We start from the raw sequence: 19838 nt of genomic DNA, 5'->3' as shown, positions 1-19838 counted from the left end.
GCTGTTCTGGCAAGACTGGAGCTTGCTGCTCGCAGCAGACACTGTCCTCTGCAAGGCTCTGCCCTGCAGCCTCTCCCCGCCAGCCGTGAGGTGCTGGGGCTCCAGCGCTGGCACAGGGCTCTCCTGACATCAAGTATTGGAGGACTGCTGGGAAGATCAGTTGTGATGGTGTTTCTGCCCTAAAATAGCTTGCCATATGCTTTGGTTCTTTTAGTCCTGTTTCCTAAAGAGACAGAGCTATGAGACTTCCCTGTCTGTTGCCTGTCCGTCATTCTGGGATAGCCCATATTCCTGCCTGGGTGGCCCCAAATCAGACAGAAGAGAAGACCTCTTGGCACTGGGTGAGATGGCACAGGGCAGCTAGCAATACTTTTACTGGAGTTTCCTGGATCTTATGGGACAAAATGTTCAAGTTATTGCATGACAGAAACATGGCTTTCTTTTTTTGCTACAAAAATAAAATGATCTCTGCTTCATGGAAGGGCTGTGGGGGAGGTGACTGGCCACTGTCCCCCATCCCCAGGCACCAACTTGTACACCTCTATTGGAGCAGTTTCCATTTTCTCCTTTGTGTTCAGGTGGTTTCCCTCTGGGAGTCCTGTGAATGCTACCTCAGAGCTTTCCTGCTTGTGTAGGACATGGTCTTGCTCCGCTAGTGACAGGGACCTTGACATAAAACCTGTCTGTGGCCCCTTTGGCAGGGGTTGCCCTGTGTGCCATCTCACTGGGGTGTACTGAATTCCCACCTACCTACTGCCTTCTGATACATGGGGTGGGCACAGCTGCTGTTGTGGCAGGGCCATAACAACCTTTTATCAGTCACCTTCATAGGGGTTTGCAGCTGGCTGTTGGGATGTGGGCAGCAGCAGCACCCCTCCCCAGCATCCCCCCGTGTGCCCAGCCTTGGTGGGGATTTGGTGACAGAGGTGAGCTCTGATTTTCTCTGCTCCAAGTGTATGGGAAAGAGCTGACCCGAGAGGACTCTCGGTTTGGTTGTGTCCAGCTTTCCTAGCGCTGACCACAACTCCTACCCAGACGTGGAAGCTCTCAAGCGTTGCTTTCCCAGTTCCTTTCTTGCTTTTGCGAGCCTTGCTGGTGTTAATGGCTGTTCTGAAGGCAGATGCCGTGTTGGCTGAGTCACGTCTTTCTATTTTGAGGTGTGACATGCCTTGAAGACAGCACCGTCCATCAAACATAGTTTGCGCTCTGAGGGAGCTGCTGTTGTGAGTGATCTGTGCTGGGACGGGTTTGGCTTATGAGTCTCTAGAGTGATTCATCAGTCCAGACTGGTGTTATTGGGGGGTGTTCATGGTCCTACTGAGAGCAGTGGTTTCTGTTGTTGCCTGTACCCTGTAATTAAATCTCATTACTGGCCTTGTCCTCCTGGTGCGACGTTATATACTTGCCCCTTCCTTGCTAATCTGCCTCTCTTTGCGCTCCCTGTCAGCAGTTGTTGCGTTGCTCGTTCCCCACTGCCAGAGCAATGCCAAGGGCACACCTCTGGTCATCTGCTGACAGCGGGGGAAGGTGCCATGCACAACATGCTGGGGTCACTCTGGCTCTGGTCATCCCCCCCCAAGCCGATGGGCAATTGCTCTGTGCCCTCCCCGAGCCCCAGTGGCCTCCCCTCCGCTGTCGGGCAGATGTGGCCACCTGAGCGCAGCTTCCAGCAGCATTGGGTGAAAGCTCCTCTGCTATGGAGGGGAAGAGCACTGTGTCCCTGCGCACAGCTGGGCACTGAGACACTGTCGCATCGCTTGGGGAGAAAAGACCTGAGTTATAAACAGTGCTGGAATTCACCACTGAGGCTTCTGGGTACAGGTACTCCCGTGGTGGTCCCTTATGGTGTGGTCTCCAGATTATGCCTATGGTCAGGCGAGGCTGGTGGGTACTGTTGTGCGACCGCCGGCCGCACTGCCAGAGCGCTGCAAGAACAGCGATGTGACATCGTGGCACCGGCTCAGCCGTGTTCATGAACTCCTGCCTGAGCACATCTCACTGCAGCCCGGTGGGAGCTGCTTGCTCCACAGCACGAGATGCTGAACACACCCTGAAACTGCTGTTTAAACCCCAAATTTCTTTGTGAGAGGTAAAGGATTTGCTGTCAACACAAAACTGCTTTCTCCCACCTGGTGACACAGAGCACGTCCATAGAGTGAAGGGGCTGTACCACCAGTGACTGTGCTGGTGAAGGTACTGTGCAAGGGAGATACTGCTCAGGGAACGGGACCGTATGGAGAAAGGCAGCAGCTGTGCCATCCCACAGCCCCTTCCACCTCACAAAAGCAGGTGGCTCACTGCCTGGTCTCTCCTAGGCTGGCCACATTTAGGAGCCTGAGCTCTGCCCGCTCTTATTTCCCCCTCAGGTGGACAGCACTTGCCTGGGCTGTTTGCATGAGCAAACCTGGCAGTGGTTTTCAAAATGCACTTATTTTTTCCCTCTGATTGTTTATTCCAAAGCCGACCTGGGAATGGAAAGAGATGCTAAATCTAAAAAGCTGATGCTTCCGGAAAACTCGTTTCTTTCCTTAGAAAGAATGAAATGTGACGTTGGCAAGGAAGTCTCCAAAGAGTCGTTAGTGTCCAGGAAGCCGCTCAACTTCCACGCCAGCTTTAGCAAAGGTCTTCGGGGCTCATTCAGTCCTGATGGGCAGATGAACATCTGCTGCAGCGCAAGCTGTGAAGGTGTTTTATTAGTGAAATGGCTGTAAGAGCCATTCTCACCTTCTCCCTCCATGGGCCTGAGTCTCCTGGCAGGCACATGCCTTGACAGAGCAGCCAGCAGGCAAGTGGCGCAGCGAAGTGTTGCTGGAAAGCAGAGTCTGAGCTTGAGATGCGTTTCCTTGGCAGTGAGAGCCTGAGGGAGAGCATCTGGTTTCATATCAGAGCTGTCTGAAACCACAAGCCCTGCCAGGTTTTGAGCTGAAACTGAAAATCAGTCCAGAAGGGCTCCAGGCTGCTCCACAGCATGCGTGGTCCCCCTGCCTCTTCTGCAGGTCACCTCCATCCCAGCAACCTGTCCGAATGGGGCCAGAAATAAGGCAGGTGATCTTTATGTGGTTTTTGAGTTTCCTAACGAAAGTTTTGCTTAGTTTTCATTTTAACTGAGACACCTTGCTCGGGGGTGGCTGATGTAAGGTGAGATGGAGCCAGACCCTGCCCTCAGTGTTTATCCTTGGCCATGGTTCAGGTTCTCAGGGGAGCCTGGAGCTGCTGTTGCCTGGACAGTAAGGAGGGCTGGAGGCTGGAAAGCTGCATTTGTCCTGCTTTCCTACCTGGGCTCTGCAGCTGGGCTGGAAGTCAGGATCAGGGCCCAAAATAGCGGCTGCTCCACTGGCAGACGGACATGGTTTAAGAGGGAGGAAGGTGCAAACAGGATGTCAAACCTGCCTCTGATGGACTCCCCTGGATGATTTTGCTGCAGCACCAGTTTCTCCTGGTGTAAGCTATGATGCTGAGTCCAGAGGAGCAATTGCACGGTGTTTCGGGAGCTGTCGGCTGCAGTTTTGAGCAGCCCGGAGGATGCAATGTCAAATACTCAGGTTGGCTTGGGGGAAATGGCCCTTCAACACATGCAGTGAAGAAATCCCCCTTTGGCTCACATCTGATACTTGTGCTGCAGCCACTCTCGCCAGAGCTAAAAGGAAATGCGGGCTGGGCAGCCGCCCCGGAGCTTTGTAACATTAGACGAAGCCTCTGATGTACTACTTTCATAACCGATCTCATTCGAAGGCAACTGCAGGGAGAAGGGGGAGGGCAACGCGAGGGGCTGGCAAATTCTGGTCTGCTCCACAGGACATCTGTCATCTCATGATGAAAAGCTGCAAGTACACGTGCTCATGTGCCTTCCCTACGGCTGAGGACTTGCCACGTCTCCCTTCAGGACGCTCCGGCGCAGAACAGCTTGCTTGCCGCTGCCGATGGTATTTGTACAATCATTCCTCACACCAGGAGCAAGCTGGGGTGTCCGCTGCAGGATTGGGAAGAGTTGGGATCGGGGCGGTAACTGGTGGTGGGATGGGGGAGAGGGGAGAGGAGGAGCGCGGGTGGGGGAACAGCTTTCCTTGCTTCGTTCCTGTGCAATACATGGGTTTTTCTTTGCGAGCGTCTGTAGTCGAGCTGATAAACAACCACAGGAAACCTCAGACCTACCCGTGTAGTGAATTTGTAACTAAATACAGGGCTGCAGAAGGCGTGGAGAGGCTGGCTTTGGAGTCGGACTAAATATAACTCGGAGAAAGCAAGGGTGTGCGCACCATGGACTGCGCTTGCCCTGGTCTGTCACTGCTGTCCTTTAGGCAAAGCGAGGAGGTGGGAGAGGGGACATCCCCAGGGCTGGCCATGGTCAGCACAGCTCCAGGCAATGACATTTGGGACCCAAGCTGGGGTGTACTGGGCAGCGGAGGATGCCTGGGCATGTCGGAGAGCTGGGGCAGGGCAGCACGACCAGGCTTCCTAAGGGAGCCTGCCTGTTTGCTGCTAGCCCAACTCCCACCACCAAAGGCATTGGGTTTAGGTTTTCTTTCACAGCTTCAGATATTTCTGCACTGCTCAGTCTGTCTCTCATGTGTTTCACCTAGTCTAGGGGTTCTGGATTTTAGTGATTTCTTCCAGCTTTTGATGATCTGTGAGACAGAGCAAAGGGTTTTTGGGGAGGCTGTGCATCCCCATGTTGAATGTTTCCAGGGGATAGCCTGAGTCACTTCTGTCCCCTAAGTATGATGGGGTTGAGATGACTCATGTGGATGGACGGATCTCCATCCTCCTGCCATGGGATTTCAAACCCACTCCAGCATCCTCACATACTGAGGGCTTAAAAAGGACTGAGCTTTAACTTCTGCCATGGATTGGAGCTAAGAGGGAAATATCCTTTTCTTGGGACAGGGACGTGCTTTCCTGTACAGCTGGACTTGTTCCTCCAGTGGGTACACCAAGCTGTGGAGGCAATCCCGTTGCTGTGCCACGTGCTCGCTGGGAAGTTTGCCTGGCTTTGTCGTAATGGTCAGCAGAATGGAACAGGCTGGGGGACTTGGGCTGCTGTGGGGTGGGACGTGGTCCAGGCAGCCTCCTGGGACTCAGCTCTGGTCCTGGTCAGGCTGGATTCCCCTGAAAGTCGTAAAGGCTCTTGGGTATTTGCTGGCAGTGTGTTGGCAGCACTTCTGAAAATCCCCCAGCTCTCTTGGTGGTGAGGCTGTGACTGTGCGATACCTTGCTCTGCCTGTCTCTGCTCAGGCTGCAATGGCTCAGGCGTGCATGGAGGCTGGTGGCCAGGCAAGCCCTCCGCTGGCATGGGACTGCATAGTGCTGAGCCTGAACCAGGGCCCTTTGGGACTGCAGGTGGTGTATCCTGACACCCATAAGGGTGCTAGCCCATCATATAATTAAAATGATCTAACAAGGGCTGAGTGAGCGTGGATCCACCTTCGTGGAAGACAAGAGCAGCCGATGCAGCCCAATCTGGTCTCTGCGTGTGGTAGGGACCGATCACCCTACAGGGACCCATGACCTTCTGCTTGTACAACCTGGTGGCGCCCACCCAGCCATAGCTGGGACCCTCCAGACACATCCAAAAAGCAAACAGGGTAAAGTGTAATCTGCTGAAACCCACCTCGTCACAGTGTCTTTGGTGTCTGTCCTGCTAATGACCAGCCCTCAGAGAAAGGAGAGGGCATTGGTGTGGGCTCCCCACCATGCCTCCCTGGCTGTAAGCACCAGGGAGGGGAAAACCCTGGAGGAAGGTGACTATTTCCTTGTGCAGGCCTGGCCAGAGCATGATGCAAATGAGGAACCCCTGCTCAGGAGGAAGGTGGTTCAACGGGGTGAGCACTGGGAGGATGGAGAGGTGAGGAGGGAGGCAAACTGGAGGATCCCAGCCCCAGTGGCCTCACCTCTGTATGGAACCACACTTCATCTTGTATTAGCTTGGCCCAATAGAGCAGCCATCGCAAACTGTTCCCCACCTCTGGGTCCCCATTAACTGTTGCCCTGCAGAGGAGGGGCACGGAGATTGGGTTTATGGAGTGCTCAGCACTCGATGCTCAGCCAGGTCCTACTCTCTCCAGCACCCTGGTAGTTTAGAAAGGAGGATGAGGCTGCAAAGCCCTTTAAACCATGGTCTTATCTGCCAGTTCCCGGGGTGAACTGTGCTTTCACTGCAAAGTTCTTTGTTTTCAAGAATATAGCCAGATGGTTCCCATAACTACCCCAAATTCTTGGGAGAGGTGGCTTTTGAGTCACTAGGGTTTTTTCACAAAAAACCCTCATAGTTATTGAAAACCAAAGGGGGGAATATGACTTCTTTTCTCACCCTTCCTTATAATTTTTTCTTGAAAATGAAATAAAATACAGCTGATGCCATGGGTATTTTAAGAATTGCAGAGAGGAAGCCGGGATTTGCAGCTCTGCAAAGAAGTGGGATGAATGCAGAGAAGACTCTGGTCTTGCTGAGCTGGCAGACAGCAAAATAACCAGTTACGGGATGAAATGTGTCTCGTGTCTGCTGCAAGGAAGGGAAGAGATCCAAAGGTGGAGGAGGGGGACAGAAAGCAGAGAAGCCCTCATGGGTGTGGATCAGGGAACTGAGCGGCTTCTCCCTTTCACTGGCACTTTTGCAGGGCTTGCTTTTATGCCCTGCACTGTCATATTTCCCCTCGACTCATCTATCGTCTCCCCACCGTCATGTGTGTTGGCTGGGGCCTGTGAGCCCTTCCTGTTTCTGGTTAGAAAGCCTGTGGTCACCAGTGAGCTCAGGCACATGCACACAGAGCAGAAGCAAGCCCTGGCCGTGCTCGGCGGCGTTGAACGTGGAGTCCAGCGCGGATGCCACGGGGATCGCTGCTTCGCTGTCTAGCTCCTGCCTGCTGCACCTCAGCCAAGGAGCCCTTTGGCTGCGCCTGATCCTCCACCTCTTCCTCCTTCCTCCTTCTCAAAATGTGCTTGCTGGGACGGTCCTGCACCCTGAAGGGACGTGTGATCCTGGGAGCTGGAGGGACGCAAGGGAAGGTGAGTGCAGCCCGGAGCTGAGCAGGTTTGGGACAGGGTCCTTTTGTCGTGTGGTCCCTCTGCTCCCGCTTGCAGCAGAGACAGTGCAGGGACAGACTGTGGTAGGGCATATGATGTGATATCCCCAGCCTTTGGGGGAGCGGGGCAGGAGTTCCCAGGCGAAAGCCTGTGACCCTCTCTCTTGCAGCTCTGCGTTAGTCCACCGGGCACTAGGACCAGCGCAGAGTCCATCCCCAGAAATGGGGAAAGTATCCCCCTACTTTTGCCAGGGATCTGTCTTTTTGGGAGAGACGAGGCAGGCAGAGAGGGCTGTCTGTAGTGGGGGGGTCTGATGTCTTGTGCTCCCCTTCCTCCGGAGACTGCACTGGCACTTGCTGTCTGCTGTGCTGGGATGTGGGGATGTGGCAAGGTTAGTGCTGAGGGTCTGGTCCTAGAGACGCAGTGAAGTCCCCTTGGCTGAGAGTGTCCCTGCTTGAGACACCAGGCCAGCAGTGCAAACCTGAAGAGGGGATGTAGCTTGCCTGGATGCCTGGATGAGAAGCTGGGGGACTGCAGTGCAGCTCAGACACGTCTCTGTGCCTGCCATCCCCACGCAGCGCCTGAGCAAGCCGTGGGCATGGGGGGCCCCCAGCTGGCTCACAGCACATGGTGGGTCAGGGCTCGATGGGCTCAAAGTGCAGACCACGGGTCTTTAGCCCCATGGTCTGTGAACAGAAGGGGTGGCAATGGCAAAGGAGCCAGCAGGAAGGGACTTGTCCAGGGAAGGAGTGGTCCCAGCATCACATCCCAGCATGTTGCATCTGGTCTCCCAGGGGATGTATGGCTGCTGCGTCCTGGGAACAGCCTGGCAGGCAGAGGCACACAGGGTGGGTGTTGGGGACTGATCCTGTCTCAGCAGGCTGAGCAGCCTGGTGCAGTGATAGGGATCCTGCTACACCCCTGATTTCTGGGGGCCAGTGGGTGACATCTGCTGCTGCTCTGACACCAGCACTGGCGTCCCCATAGTGTGTGCCTGCATCCTCTGCTAAGATGCTTTTTCACACAAAATAGCAGCTCTAAGTGTGTCATTGGAGCTACAGATGGCTGTTGTGTCCCTGCAGTGACACATGGCTTCTAGGTGTTGTTCAAGGAATCCCTCCTGCCAGGTGATGGGCTTCACCCCTTATGGTCAGCCTCTGCCCGGAGCAGCATCACTGCCAGGGCAGGGGCTGGCAGTGTCCTTTCCAGGGGTGCATAGGCTGGGTCTTTGCTCTCTGCCACTCTCCACTCAGCCAAAGAGGTGCCAAGGTCAGGTCATCTGGCATAAATCAGCCTGGCTTCATTCATGTCAGTCAAAAGCTACCCATGCACCCTGGCTGGGGAGCAGCCTCCATCCCCATGGGCAAGGAACTGTCTGTAAATGCTCTGTGCAAAGGCTGAATTTAGTCCTTCCTTACAGCACAGGCTCTTCTCTTGCATCTTCAAAGCCTTCCTCACCATGTTACTGGGTTTGGATTTGTGTCGGGATGATTGCAGGGCCAGCTGCTGTTGGGAAAATCCTGATGAAGCCAAGGAGGGAAGGGCAGGCAGCATCCCCATCTGTCGTGGCTGGGGAGGGCAAATGTGGTCCTCCTATCTGAACTGCTCCGAACTGGGGCTGATGCTATACAGCCCTTCCCATCCTCAGCCCTGCATCCCTCCTCCTCCTTTAGTAGCCCCGATACCCTCACCCTTGGGGAGCAAGCAGGCAGAAAACGTCTCCAGTGAAAATGGGTGATTTTCTGGTCATTTAGGTCCCTGTGCTGGTTATGGCCAGGCCAAGCAAGAACCAGTAGCTGGTACCTGGCAGGAACCAGACTGACCCCAGTCTTCTTCACCAGCCTGTTTCTATGTATGTCCTTTCACGTCTCATACGACGTTTACCTGTCCTCCTGCAGACGGCGTGACTGGACTCTGAATATGCTGGGGACCAGTTTTTGGTATTTTATGTTGAATTTTCTTGGGATACCCAAGCACTTGGAGCAGGCAGGTGGACTATGGATTCAATCTCAGCTCCTCTTTGCCAACAGTGAGGAAAGCCAGCACTTTTTAAGCAGACAGGAGAACCGAGAACTGGAGTTTATCAGGCAGGAGGAGCTCACGTTGCTCTGGCCCTGTTGAGTCCTTTTCTAAATCTGGAAACCAAGCGCAGGCAAGCAAGTTCCACATTTGGTCACCAGCTCCCCTCCCACGTGTGGGCAGGTAGGATGCGGATGTGGAAAACCACCGACGCAATCAGCAGCGGGCTGTGTTTCGCTTTGGCAGGCAACCTCTCCGAGCCCCGAGGCAGGCACACTGGAGGATCCCGGCACGCAGCCCCAGCTCTGCCGCTCGGCGCCGGTGCTGTGGCTCTTCCACGGCATCAGGGACCCCAGCACTTTTCCCAGCAGGGAATAGCATTTCGAGAACGGCGGTGCCACCCAGCTCACCAGCTGCGTAACGCTGCTGCGTGGTATTTGGTGCTCTTATGTAGGCAAGGGATTAGGAGAATCATTCACTTTCCTTCTGTAGCCAGTGATTCAAGGGGGTGACCTGTAATTTTTGAAACTATGAGGATTAATTGATGTTATCCTCCCCTGGCCCAGACTCTGGCATAGCAGGAGGCACATCTCATTTCTGCCTGTAGAAGCAAAGTCCCGTTTGTCCGCAGACATACGGCTGATGCTTGCTGCAGGCTGTCAGTGCTGCAGTCAGCTGTGGCCGGGGCATGAAAGCATCCTTCCCTTGCTCTCCGTTCTGCACCAGGGGCGCTGAGCATGTCCAGGGAGTCATCCAGTACCTGGCCAGGGATAGAAGGCAGGTGGCTGTGCCACAGGCAGGAACAACCTCTGGGCAGCGCTGCGACTCACCTGCAGGCTGCACCGCTGCCACCAGCTTGGGGTGCAGAGGGGGAAATGGTTTGCTGACCTTAGTAGACACCCTCTGCCCTGCTACGCACCCCTAGTGCAGCCCAGAGCGGTCACCTCGGAGGAAAGAACACGTCCATCGCTGCAGCAGTATCCATGTGCCACAGAGATGCGTTTCCGAGGTTGGTGGCGTCTCCTCCGTGCTCCCAGCCCTGGACCAAGCTGCCTGCCAGCTGTGCAAGCAGAGGCAGGGGTTTTGCTATAATAAGCCCCTGGCCTGCAGAAGGACCCCTGTCCTCTTCACCTTCCTTGTCCTCTCCACTTTCAGCCATGGCTGGGAGCTGCTCCCACAGCCCTTCTCCTCGGCGGTCGGTGGAAATCCACTGTGGTACCTCAGTGCCAGGCCTAGTTATCCATCTCCAGGGCCAGAAATAAAGTCCACATGGGTCTGGGATGCGTTTTGAAAACTTCACATGCCACGGAAAACCTTTAATGAGCTTCTGAAATCATAATGAGCTGAGAACAGGGTGCTCTCGGGGCTCGAATGGTGTGTGGCAGGGGCATTCCCGTGTGTGTCCATCCATCTCTCCCTGCAGTTGCAGAGCTGTTGGGTTTGGTAATGGATATTTACAGATTTAGGACCTACCTGGCTAGAGTTAGGTCCTAAATCCACAAAATAAATAGAGAGAATCCTAAATAGAGAAAGACATGAGCACAAGTGTAGGCTGATGGCTTGACTGTGCTTGGAGGGATGCAACGGACTGATGGGACTGCATTGTTATTGCTGCCTGTGCTGGTTTGGGGACTGCTGGAGGTGGGGTGCCTGTTATAAGCCATAAATATGGGTGTTTCAGGGAAATCATAGAATTCAGAGCTATGGGCTGGTTTTCTTCCATCCCTAAAGGCGAGAAGAGAGGGCAAAACCCGCAGGCTGGAAAAGCCTCAGTCTAGAAATGCTGAAGGTGGTATTGCAGCTCACTCAGGCTGTAACTGCAGGCAGCAGAGTCCTGAGGTTGCTGCTGTGCCCATGGATGGGGAGACAGGAGAGGGCAACGCACTGGGGGAGCCGCTGCCTCGCTGTGGGCACTGGCAGGGCAGGACCAGGAGGTGCCGGAGCTGTGGGCTGTGAGGGACCCAGCTGTGTGGTAGATCACTACAGCTGAACACCTCAGCGGTGGTATTTTGCATAAAAGATGCCGGCTGTCCTTTGCTCCCCCACGGCTGCCCCATGCCAGCTCCCCAGCCTGCTTGTTGTCATGTCATAGGCAAATCTCCCTTCCTTCCTCCTCAGCTCTTAGGACTATTTTTTTTTTTTCCTCTTTCTTTGGAAAGAACAATGCTTGAGGGCAAGGGAAGCCATCCGGCTCCAGGCTGGCTTCCCTCTGCAGCGTAACCAGCTCCTGAGGTTTCCTCAGGGTTTGTTTCTCTGGGATGCTGGATCAGGATGGCAGCGGATCAGCACACCAAGCATAGGAACCTTCTGGAAATTTGGGCTCTTTTTTTCTCCTTTCTCTGGTTGGACTTTGCATTTCAGACTCAGTTTGACTTAACCTGAACATTTCTTCTTAAACACTGGGGAGCATGAAGTTCCTGATCCTGCCCTGCTCAGTGATGCTGATGCTCATCCCTGGGGGCCTCCTTGCTGTGGGAGGCTTTGAGTCCCAAGTGTTCAGATGGGTTCAGCTTCAAGCTGAAGCTTTCTCCAGCAAAACACAGCCCCTGAGACATGCTGTGCTCACCTTTAGGGCTCTGCCTCCCTGCCAGATGTCCTCCATGCTGGGGTCCCACGCCCACAGTGTTCTGGTGGCTTTGCGCTCCCCCCGCAAGGTTCAGGCTGATCCTGATCTCCACCGCCAGCCTGAGCCAAGCGTGCCCTATTTTTTTGCAGGTGAGACGCAGGACCCAAGGCCATGCCCATGTGGAGTGAGAAGCAGCTGCGCACTCACCCCATCGTTGCAGACGCCCCGCGGCCGCCGTGCCCACCCCGTGCTGCAGCCTCAGCTCGGCCATGGAGAGCACAGGTGGGTGATGCTGAGCACCCCGGGGTGCCAGGGCAGGGGGATCCCAACCAAACGAACCCACCTCACCTGCCTTCTTGTGCCTCGATTACCCTCTGATAAAATACAGGGATATCTAAGGAGGATTCACCGCCGCTGGGCAGACCTTGCTCTTTGCAAGGTGTTGGCAGACTGTGCTGGATAGATGGGAAATGAGGCACAAAGTAACTGAGAGGCAGGGAAAAGATTTGCTGTAGAGGGGCACTTCAAAAGCACCAGGCCTGGCAACATTCACATTTGATTTTAAAGCAGTTTTATGTTTTATTGTATTTTTTTGTGTCCATTTTTTTCCCCCATCTGTGTTTTATTTTCACACTGTTTCACAAGATGGTATTGGTCTCCCAGCAGCCCGAGGTCAGGATATCAATGCTGAAATGTTTTATTTAATTTCTAAGCCACTACTGTTTGTTGCTGGTAGGTTGAGACTGTTTTTAGATCAAAGTGCCTCGTGTTTGTGTTGGAACGAACGCTTTGATGCTCTGCTCCCCGTGAAGAAACCTCAGCGTATCATGACTGTAGTTGCTTTGATTTAGAAAAAGAGAACAGTATTTATATCAGTGTTCAGGAAAAACTTCCCCTGGTAATTAAAAACATACCCCAATGAAAAGAATAGGAAATTTCAAATAGTCCATTATTTCATAATTCTGTAGTGCAAAACCAATGAACATAATAGTGAAGTTGAGGAGCTTTACAAAATCATTGGAGAGAAAACAAAAAGGAGATAAAATACAAATTTCTGAGACATTTCCCCAAATGACACTTCCAAAATGAGAAAAATCCTGTTTCAAAGGACATTTTTGCACTGTAGTTCCTCCCCATGTGGGTACGATGGCATGAACCATGCTGGCAGAGATGGCACTTCCCATGGACACACGCACAACTTTGCCAGCATATGGGAGTAATTGTGAACCCGAGTGTGTTGTTGTTTTCTAACAACACAGCTTTGACTGAAGCCGCAGCAGTAAGTACTCCTCTGCAGAAGAAGCCTGAATTGGGTGAATCCTCCATACTAGCATCCTTATGGGGTTGCACTTCCCTGGGGTCAGTAAATAGGAGAAGTATTTTGGCTGTTGGGCTGTACTCAGGAATAGGCCATCCCCAATACATTAAATTTTGCATTTTCCAGTTGTCTTTTATGCAGGGCTCGTATCTTCTGCCTCTATGCCCTGGTCACCATCTCATTGGACCCATGGGGCTGCAGTCTTGGGCTTGGAGAGGGTGAGAGTGTCTTGTCATGTATCCGGCTATGCTGCCTGCCCTGCGAGCTGTGACAAGGAGGCAGCAACGATGCTGTGAGGGGCAAAGTGCTCCTGCTCTCTGATGTGCATTGCCAGTGGGAACGGTGCCACATCCACTCCCCTGCATGATGGCCCTGGGCCACCACTGAAAGACACAGCAGAAGAACAAAAAAAATCTCTGTTTTTTGCTTCAAACCCATCCTGAGATGGTGCATGGGTCTGCAAGGAACGAGGGGCCAGATACTCAAAGCTGCCCCATCTCCTGCATGATCATGTCTTGATGGTCCTCTGCCCACAGGAACACTCACTGGAGATGCCCCTGTTGGTCTGACCCTCCAGCTGAGCTGTAAAATCCCCCCAGTATTTTCCTGTTTCCCTTCCCATAGCTCCCAACCAACCTCCCCCAGTCACTATTCATTGTAAAGCCCGAAGCACCGCCTGCTCCACCAACCGGACCCAGCCCAGCTGGCTTCATCTCCTTCCAGAGCCAAGGAAGGAGGTTTAGAGGCTGTAGTCCTTGAGCACAGCTCTTAAACAGTGTTGTCCTGGTGGCCTCCTCTGTTTCTTGTTGGTAAAGATGAATGCCCACCACTGCCCTCCTGTCATCTCTCTGATGTTAGGGAAGATGGAGCTGTGGCAAAAGAGGCTGTGGAGGGAATGAGCAAATTCAGGAGGAAAACTGGGCAGTTGATGTGGTGGTAATGACACCAATCCCAAAAGGCAATCCCATGTGGATGAGAGAACTCAGGGCAGTATGTGTCTGGAGCTTCCTTAGGACCTGGATAAATTGCTCTTTGCTTGCATCCTTGTCATGCAGGCGAGACCCACTTGGCCACTGCTGGCAATGGTCTGGACCCTACCAGTGAACACAGAGACAGGAACCTGCCCAGGGAAGGACTCTGGGATACGGTAGCCACAAACATCTGAGATCCTCCCCTGGATCAGGCCATGTGCTGGCTGCTCTAGCCTACAACTTCCTACAGAAGGAGAACATCACCTAATAATACTCTAGATCATGCTTTTTTTCTATTACAAAGGAGCAAGAATCTTTTTGCTGATAGGGAAAGCGTAGCCCAGTGTAAGGAGGGACACAAAGACAGGCTGTGGTGGAGTAAAGGGACCTTGCAGCTTTCCTGACAGATACCCCACATGCTTTCAGGGCTGACTTTTATTCTACATCTGCGATGTGTTGGTGTGCGTGGCCAGCCAGCTGTCACGTGAGCTTGCTTGTGATCACGAGCCCTCACCCCATGTACGAGTCATACTGAAGACTGGGTCTGAGGTTGGACTTATTTTTGGCTGAGAGCAGGATGCAGTTTGGTTTTGATGTGTACAAGGTGCATGTGGTGCTTACCAGGCAGAAGCACGGACCTCGGGTCCTTGCCTGGGGGAGCAGAAGGTGCTCAGGGCCCACGGGTGGGTGGTCGCACGTTGGGGAGAGGCTGTGAAGGGTCCTGGGTGGAAGGCAGGAGGTGACGTGCCAGCCTGGTGGCTCTGCCTGGGTTCCCCACGAGGGGTGAGCTGCTGGTGTGGGCAGCAGACCTTGTTGCAAGAGTGCTCCTTGTGATGGGTGTGAGGTTGAGGCCGAATCCATACAGTGCCAAAACACAGAGGTTTTCTGCTCTTTCATGGTGCCAAGTTGTGGTTTAATGTTGTTAGCTTTTATATTTAATGTGTGATTTTTTTTTTTAATCGAACAAGGGGAAAGATGGGCTCTGTAGAGCTGATGCACGAGCAGTCCTCTGCAGAGCTTCTCTACCACCACATGCCTGCAGGAGCACTTTGCTCTCCAGTATAGCTCCAGAGGCTACCAGTCCATGGGGTGGCATTTGCCCTCAGCTCCAGTGGCCCTGGGGAAAGGTCTGCCTTGTTCCCATTGAGGCTCATCCAGGCTTGAAACCTGCTGAGACAGCCGTCCTGAGGGATGTGGTGAAGGTGCAGTCCCCGTACTCACCTAAACCAGTGCCTCCTCCCCGGGGGTTGTCCCTGGGTGCCAGTCTCCCAGAGGTGCTGGTCTGGCTGCTCACGTCTTCTTTGTCCCTGCAGCGGTGGAGTCGGACATCCTGCGCCGTGTCCGCACGCTGCTGCGAGAGCTGGATGGGCATCACCCCGCCTGCCAGTGCGACCGAGGTAAGATGGACCCGCAGCACGGCTTCTGGGGGTCAGCACGTGCTGTCCCCTGGGTGCTGCCTTGCTGGGGCATTGCTTGGCCCCGACCCCCTCCCCGCTCCCCTCTCTCAGTCGGTGTCAGGGTGAGGGGACACGGGGTGGCCTCACCTCCCTGGCACTGCTCTGCCCGTTCTAACCTGCTCTTAGAGGTGCTAATCTTTGGCAAGCTCCTCGTGTCTGCTGTGCACCAGCTTCCGCAGCTTTCATCCCTCCTCTAGGTGGCTGTTACATCCTTTACACCCTTTGCTCACCCAGGGGTCCATCACTGAGGTGGGACATCAAATGCCAGAGTTTGTGGTGCTGTTCCCAACTCTGACACCGACTTGCCACGCAGCCCCGTCCAACTCACTTAACACTTCTGAGTTGGAGTCTCTCCATCTCTCCCTGCGGGGATATTGATTCACCACGCACTGCTCAGCTTCTCACTAAAGAATCAGTTGAAATCCCTGTGTTACGATTTTGGAGAATAAAACTCTAGCTGACCCTGCAACTGGACTGCTACAGCCTTAGGAAACTTAAATGATTTTGAAAAATTGATTTTACTTGGAGTACATGGAATATTTTACAGTTAATTAAATTTGATTTTGTCTGGAATGAGCCTTGACATCTGCAGGACTGAGACGCTTTGTGGTCCTTCCTCTGAGTGTGAGCTGTCGGCAGCCAGCATTCAGGTGCTGAGTACTGGAACCAGGAGGAACCCAAATTTCCCAGGGCAGGTGGTGAAAGCAGGCAGTCATAAACAGAGCAACAGAGGGAACAGGAAACAAACTTCACATCCATTGCCCTGCCTTGCTTTTCTCCAGCCCCCCAGTCCTAGCATCTCTAGGACCTTTTTCCAAAGGTTTCCCAGTATTAGACGTACAACACATCGATGCTGCATCCAGAATCAGGGCAGCAGCATGACTTGTCCCTTGCAGAGGGTCAATGATTGAAGCGGAGGGCAGAGAAGCCTGGTTTAGCTCTGATAGTGATGTCAATGTAGCATCCCAATAAATGATTTTTGCAGGAACAGTGCCCAGGTCTCTTGATTCCTCTGTGAAATGCTGCCCCTGATCCATTGCTGCTCTTCTTGGCAACCTGATTGATCTCTTTCTTGGCTTTCACTTCTCAGGGATGCTGCGATGGACCCTGCATAAAAAAATTGACCAGAATCCCAGTAACAGCTCCGTTCTGGTCCAGATCCTGGTGAAGGAGCTGGAAAGGGTGAGTGCTGCCTCAGAGACGTCCCCTGAGTGCTGGGCTGTGGGGCCCAGGGGAGCAGAGGGATGGGGACTCAATTCCGCCTCAAACAGGTGTTTTTAGGGGGCCTTGAGCCTGGCTGGGGACAGTGGCTTATGGCACAGAGTGAAAAACTCTGTGGGACACAAGGGCAGAGCTATAACTCATCCCCAGCTGATGGCTGCACGGACCAGGGTTTGTCCCAAAAGTGATGGTGAGCCTCGGGCGGAGTAGGGAACCTCCACAGGCTCCTTGAAGCTGCAACAGCCAAAGGCAGATGGCCTTTGCAATTTGCAAATAGCACAGTGCAAAACACTTCCGACCACCCCCAAATCTCCTTCCTCCCACCCCGGCCCACTGTAGTCACAGGTAGAGTGGAAATTTCTCCTCCATGTCACTCATTTCCGCCCCAGAGGGTGTCAGAGCAGAAACACCTAACCCAGTATCCTGTCCTGAGAGCATCAGATGGAAACTTTGTGATGGATTTTTTGTTTCATTGATTTGTCTTGTCATTTTCTGGTCTTGTGTAAACCTTTAGCACCCTCAGCATCCTGGTGCGACCTGGTTTGTGGTTTGGTGAGATGTCGCGTGTAGAATTAGCACCTTTTCTGTCTTATGAGCCTGCCTCATTTTACCCAGTGTCCTCTCATTCCGGGCATGAACAGCCCATGTGCCCCCTTCACCTCCTCCTCCCCACCCTGGTGATGAGCCCCCACTAGTCGTCCTTTGTGCAGAAACCTCCCCGTACCATTTTCTCTACCTCTTTGCTATTTCTCCTCTCAAGCTGGAAGGATGGAGCTGCCTTGCTCAGCATTGCTCAGCTCCTGTGGCTCCAGCCAGCTGCTGCTCAGCCCCGGGGGGGGGGCCAAGCACCCTCTGCAGAGGCTGTCACCTCTCTCTGTCAACACTCCCATATCATACACTTGAGCCGTGTCAGCCCAGCGCAGATCCCTGTGTACATATCGCAGGGCTGTGATCATCGAGCAGTTACTCCTAATCTTTGTTTTCTGCCTTTTAAGCAGCTCTGAGGCTATTTGCAGGCTGTCTCTCTCACCCTATGGCAGTTTAGCTTCCATCAGTGCCTTGGGGAGGGATCTTATCAAGTGGCTTTTGCAAATCCAGATAGACAGGAATACCCACATCACCCTTGGCTATGGATGCAGGGATTCCCCCAGAGGGCTTGACGTCTGCTTTCCACTGCAAAAGCCATGTCAGTCCCTTCCCCTTGTACCTATTACAGCTCTGCTACTCTTATCTTTCCTTGCCCAGGAGGGATGTCAGGCCTCCTGGTCTGCAATTCTCTTCATCTCCCTGAAGATCATCTTTGAAATCAGTGTCACTTTTTTTTTTTCTTTTTTTTTTTTTTTTGTTCATTCCTCTGGTACTGCAGCAGCTCTGAGCAGTCAGTACCGACCACAGATGATAATTTAGCAATTTCATGCTTGAGTTCCTCCGGAGCTCTGGGCAAATATCAGCTGGTCTCAGCAACTCAGTATTACTCATTCTATTGATTGTTTCAAAGCTTTGCTGCCATCAGTTCCATTGAACTCAGATCCGTCAGCACAGCAGCCCTGAAGAAAGGTACCGGAAATAACTTTGGGGTGGAAATATCTTTCCCAGGTTTATCCAGGGACATTGCTGTTGCTGGAGCTGTTGTTAGAGCCAGACCAGGCTGCAGGGAGGGGCTGGAGCTGTGTCAGCTTGAGCATCTATCTAGCTTCCCATGGGCCAGGATGGGGATGCAAGAACATCTCTCCTCCCTGTTCACTCTGGTCTCACACCCACCAAATGTAAGACAGGCTTTTCCCAGAGGGTTTGTATTTCCACATGAGTTTTTTGCAACAGAAAGGAGCTCCTTCATGAGCTCAGTTAGAAACTTTTGCTCCCCCTCTCCCACCGTGGCTGCTGCGTATGCACTGCAGAGCTGTCAGTGTGCAAACCATGCTCTCGCAGCAGCTCCTGGAGCCTTCACATCCCTACAGCAATCTCCAGCCCCGCGGTGCGGCAGTGGCCACGGCAGCATGGTCCATCCCCCACACCTCTCCCCAGGGCCTGGCTCCCGTGGGATGCCCACCGTGCAGGACCTGTCTGCCCCGGGGACATCCTGCCCACCCTGATGGCCTGTGGAGGGATCCCAAACCCCACCTTGACCCAGGGAGCGTCACCCCTAAGCCAGGGCGAATGCCTGTGCTCTCCTTGTGTGTCTGGGCTGCTGAGCAGACAGAACCCAGCACATCCCGGGGGCTCCGGTGGCTCCCCCGGCTCTGGTCTGTGCTGCTGCCAGTCCTGCTGCCCATCCCAGCATCCTGCCAGGCGCTGCCTGCACTGACTGTGCCTTTTGGTTCCACAGGCGGAGCGAGGTGACTTCAGACATTACATCATCCCCTTGCTGCACACCCTGATGTATACCTTGATAAAGGTAACCTACCATGGGCTTCGCTGGGGCAAGATCTAGGGAAATCAGAAGCCACAGAAGGGGGCCACCCAAAGTCACTCAGTACCTATTCCTGTGCTGAAATATCCCAGTACCTGCCCAGCAAAGCCCTGGAACTACCACAGGTGGACTCAACTGTGCATTTCCCAGTGTGCTGTTTGATGGCTGAGACACTGTCACCTGTGACATGTATGGGAGTGACAGGACCTTCCAGCCGACCCCCTTTTCTGGAGGTGTTTAGGTGCCTGATGGTGCAGGAATTCACAACCTGGCAAAAAAGCGTGCCCACAGTCCTTCAGTGGGTATTGCTGGAGGTTTCCAAACCATTGTAGGGCCTGATTCTCCTTCATATATTGCATTTAAATCCATATTGAATTTGGTGTAGCTCTGTGCCCTCCCACCTTGGGGTCTGTTGTGGGGAGAGCACCATTAGGGATCACTGCCTGTGGCATCTCCGTATCTGCCCCTTTCTCGCTCCAGGCTCCCTGCATCTCTGACGAGCTCTGCGGCAGAGTGTATGATTTCTGTAAGAAGCTGCTCACCCTGCCCAAGCCTTTCTGCACCATCGGTTTGGACTATGCCATCAGGCTGAAGATGGAAAGGACAGCACCAGGTATGAGGGCTTCTCTGCTCTGCCTATGTATGGCGTGCTGAATGGCCTGGGTCCTCAAAGCAATAGTTGTGGGGGTTTGGGGGAATTTCCGTACCTGAGCTGGCCTTTGCCTAACGCAGTGAGCCATGGCAGGGTTTTCTGCAGGGGGCTGGCCAAACACTTGGGGGTTTTAGGGGTGCATTTGGATGGAAGGGTTCCCCTCTCCTTATTTCAGGCTGCTGATCCTTAGTTACTAGCTGAAAA

General features: G+C 53.5%; 1 protein-coding gene across 3 annotated transcripts in view; it reads left to right on the top strand.

Moving 5' to 3' along the window:
- PIK3R6 (phosphoinositide-3-kinase regulatory subunit 6) overlaps positions 1-19838 on the top strand; it is a 38694-nt gene that overhangs the window by 2111 nt on the left and 16745 nt on the right. Inside the window, exons 2-7 of one of the 3 annotated variants that reach the window (XM_075044857.1) lie at positions 3796-3923; positions 11755-11887; positions 15208-15291; positions 16442-16533; positions 18899-18967; positions 19463-19595. In XM_075044857.1, the coding sequence (XP_074900958.1) occupies positions 11875-11887; positions 15208-15291; positions 16442-16533; positions 18899-18967; positions 19463-19595 (391 nt within the window). In that variant the 5' untranslated portion in view covers positions 3796-3923; positions 11755-11874. Of the gene's footprint in view, positions 1-3795; positions 3924-6971; positions 7003-11754; positions 11888-15207; positions 15292-16441; positions 16534-18898; positions 18968-19462; positions 19596-19838 lie in introns of those variants that run through there. The other 2 variants (XM_075044858.1, XM_075044856.1) reach the window with 2 other exon arrangements.

Source organism: Buteo buteo, chromosome 13, assembly GCF_964188355.1.
Source record: "Buteo buteo chromosome 13, bButBut1.hap1.1, whole genome shotgun sequence".
Classification (NCBI taxonomy): Eukaryota; Metazoa; Chordata; class Aves; order Accipitriformes; family Accipitridae; genus Buteo; species Buteo buteo.
This window is presented reverse-complemented; position numbering and strand designations above follow the sequence as displayed.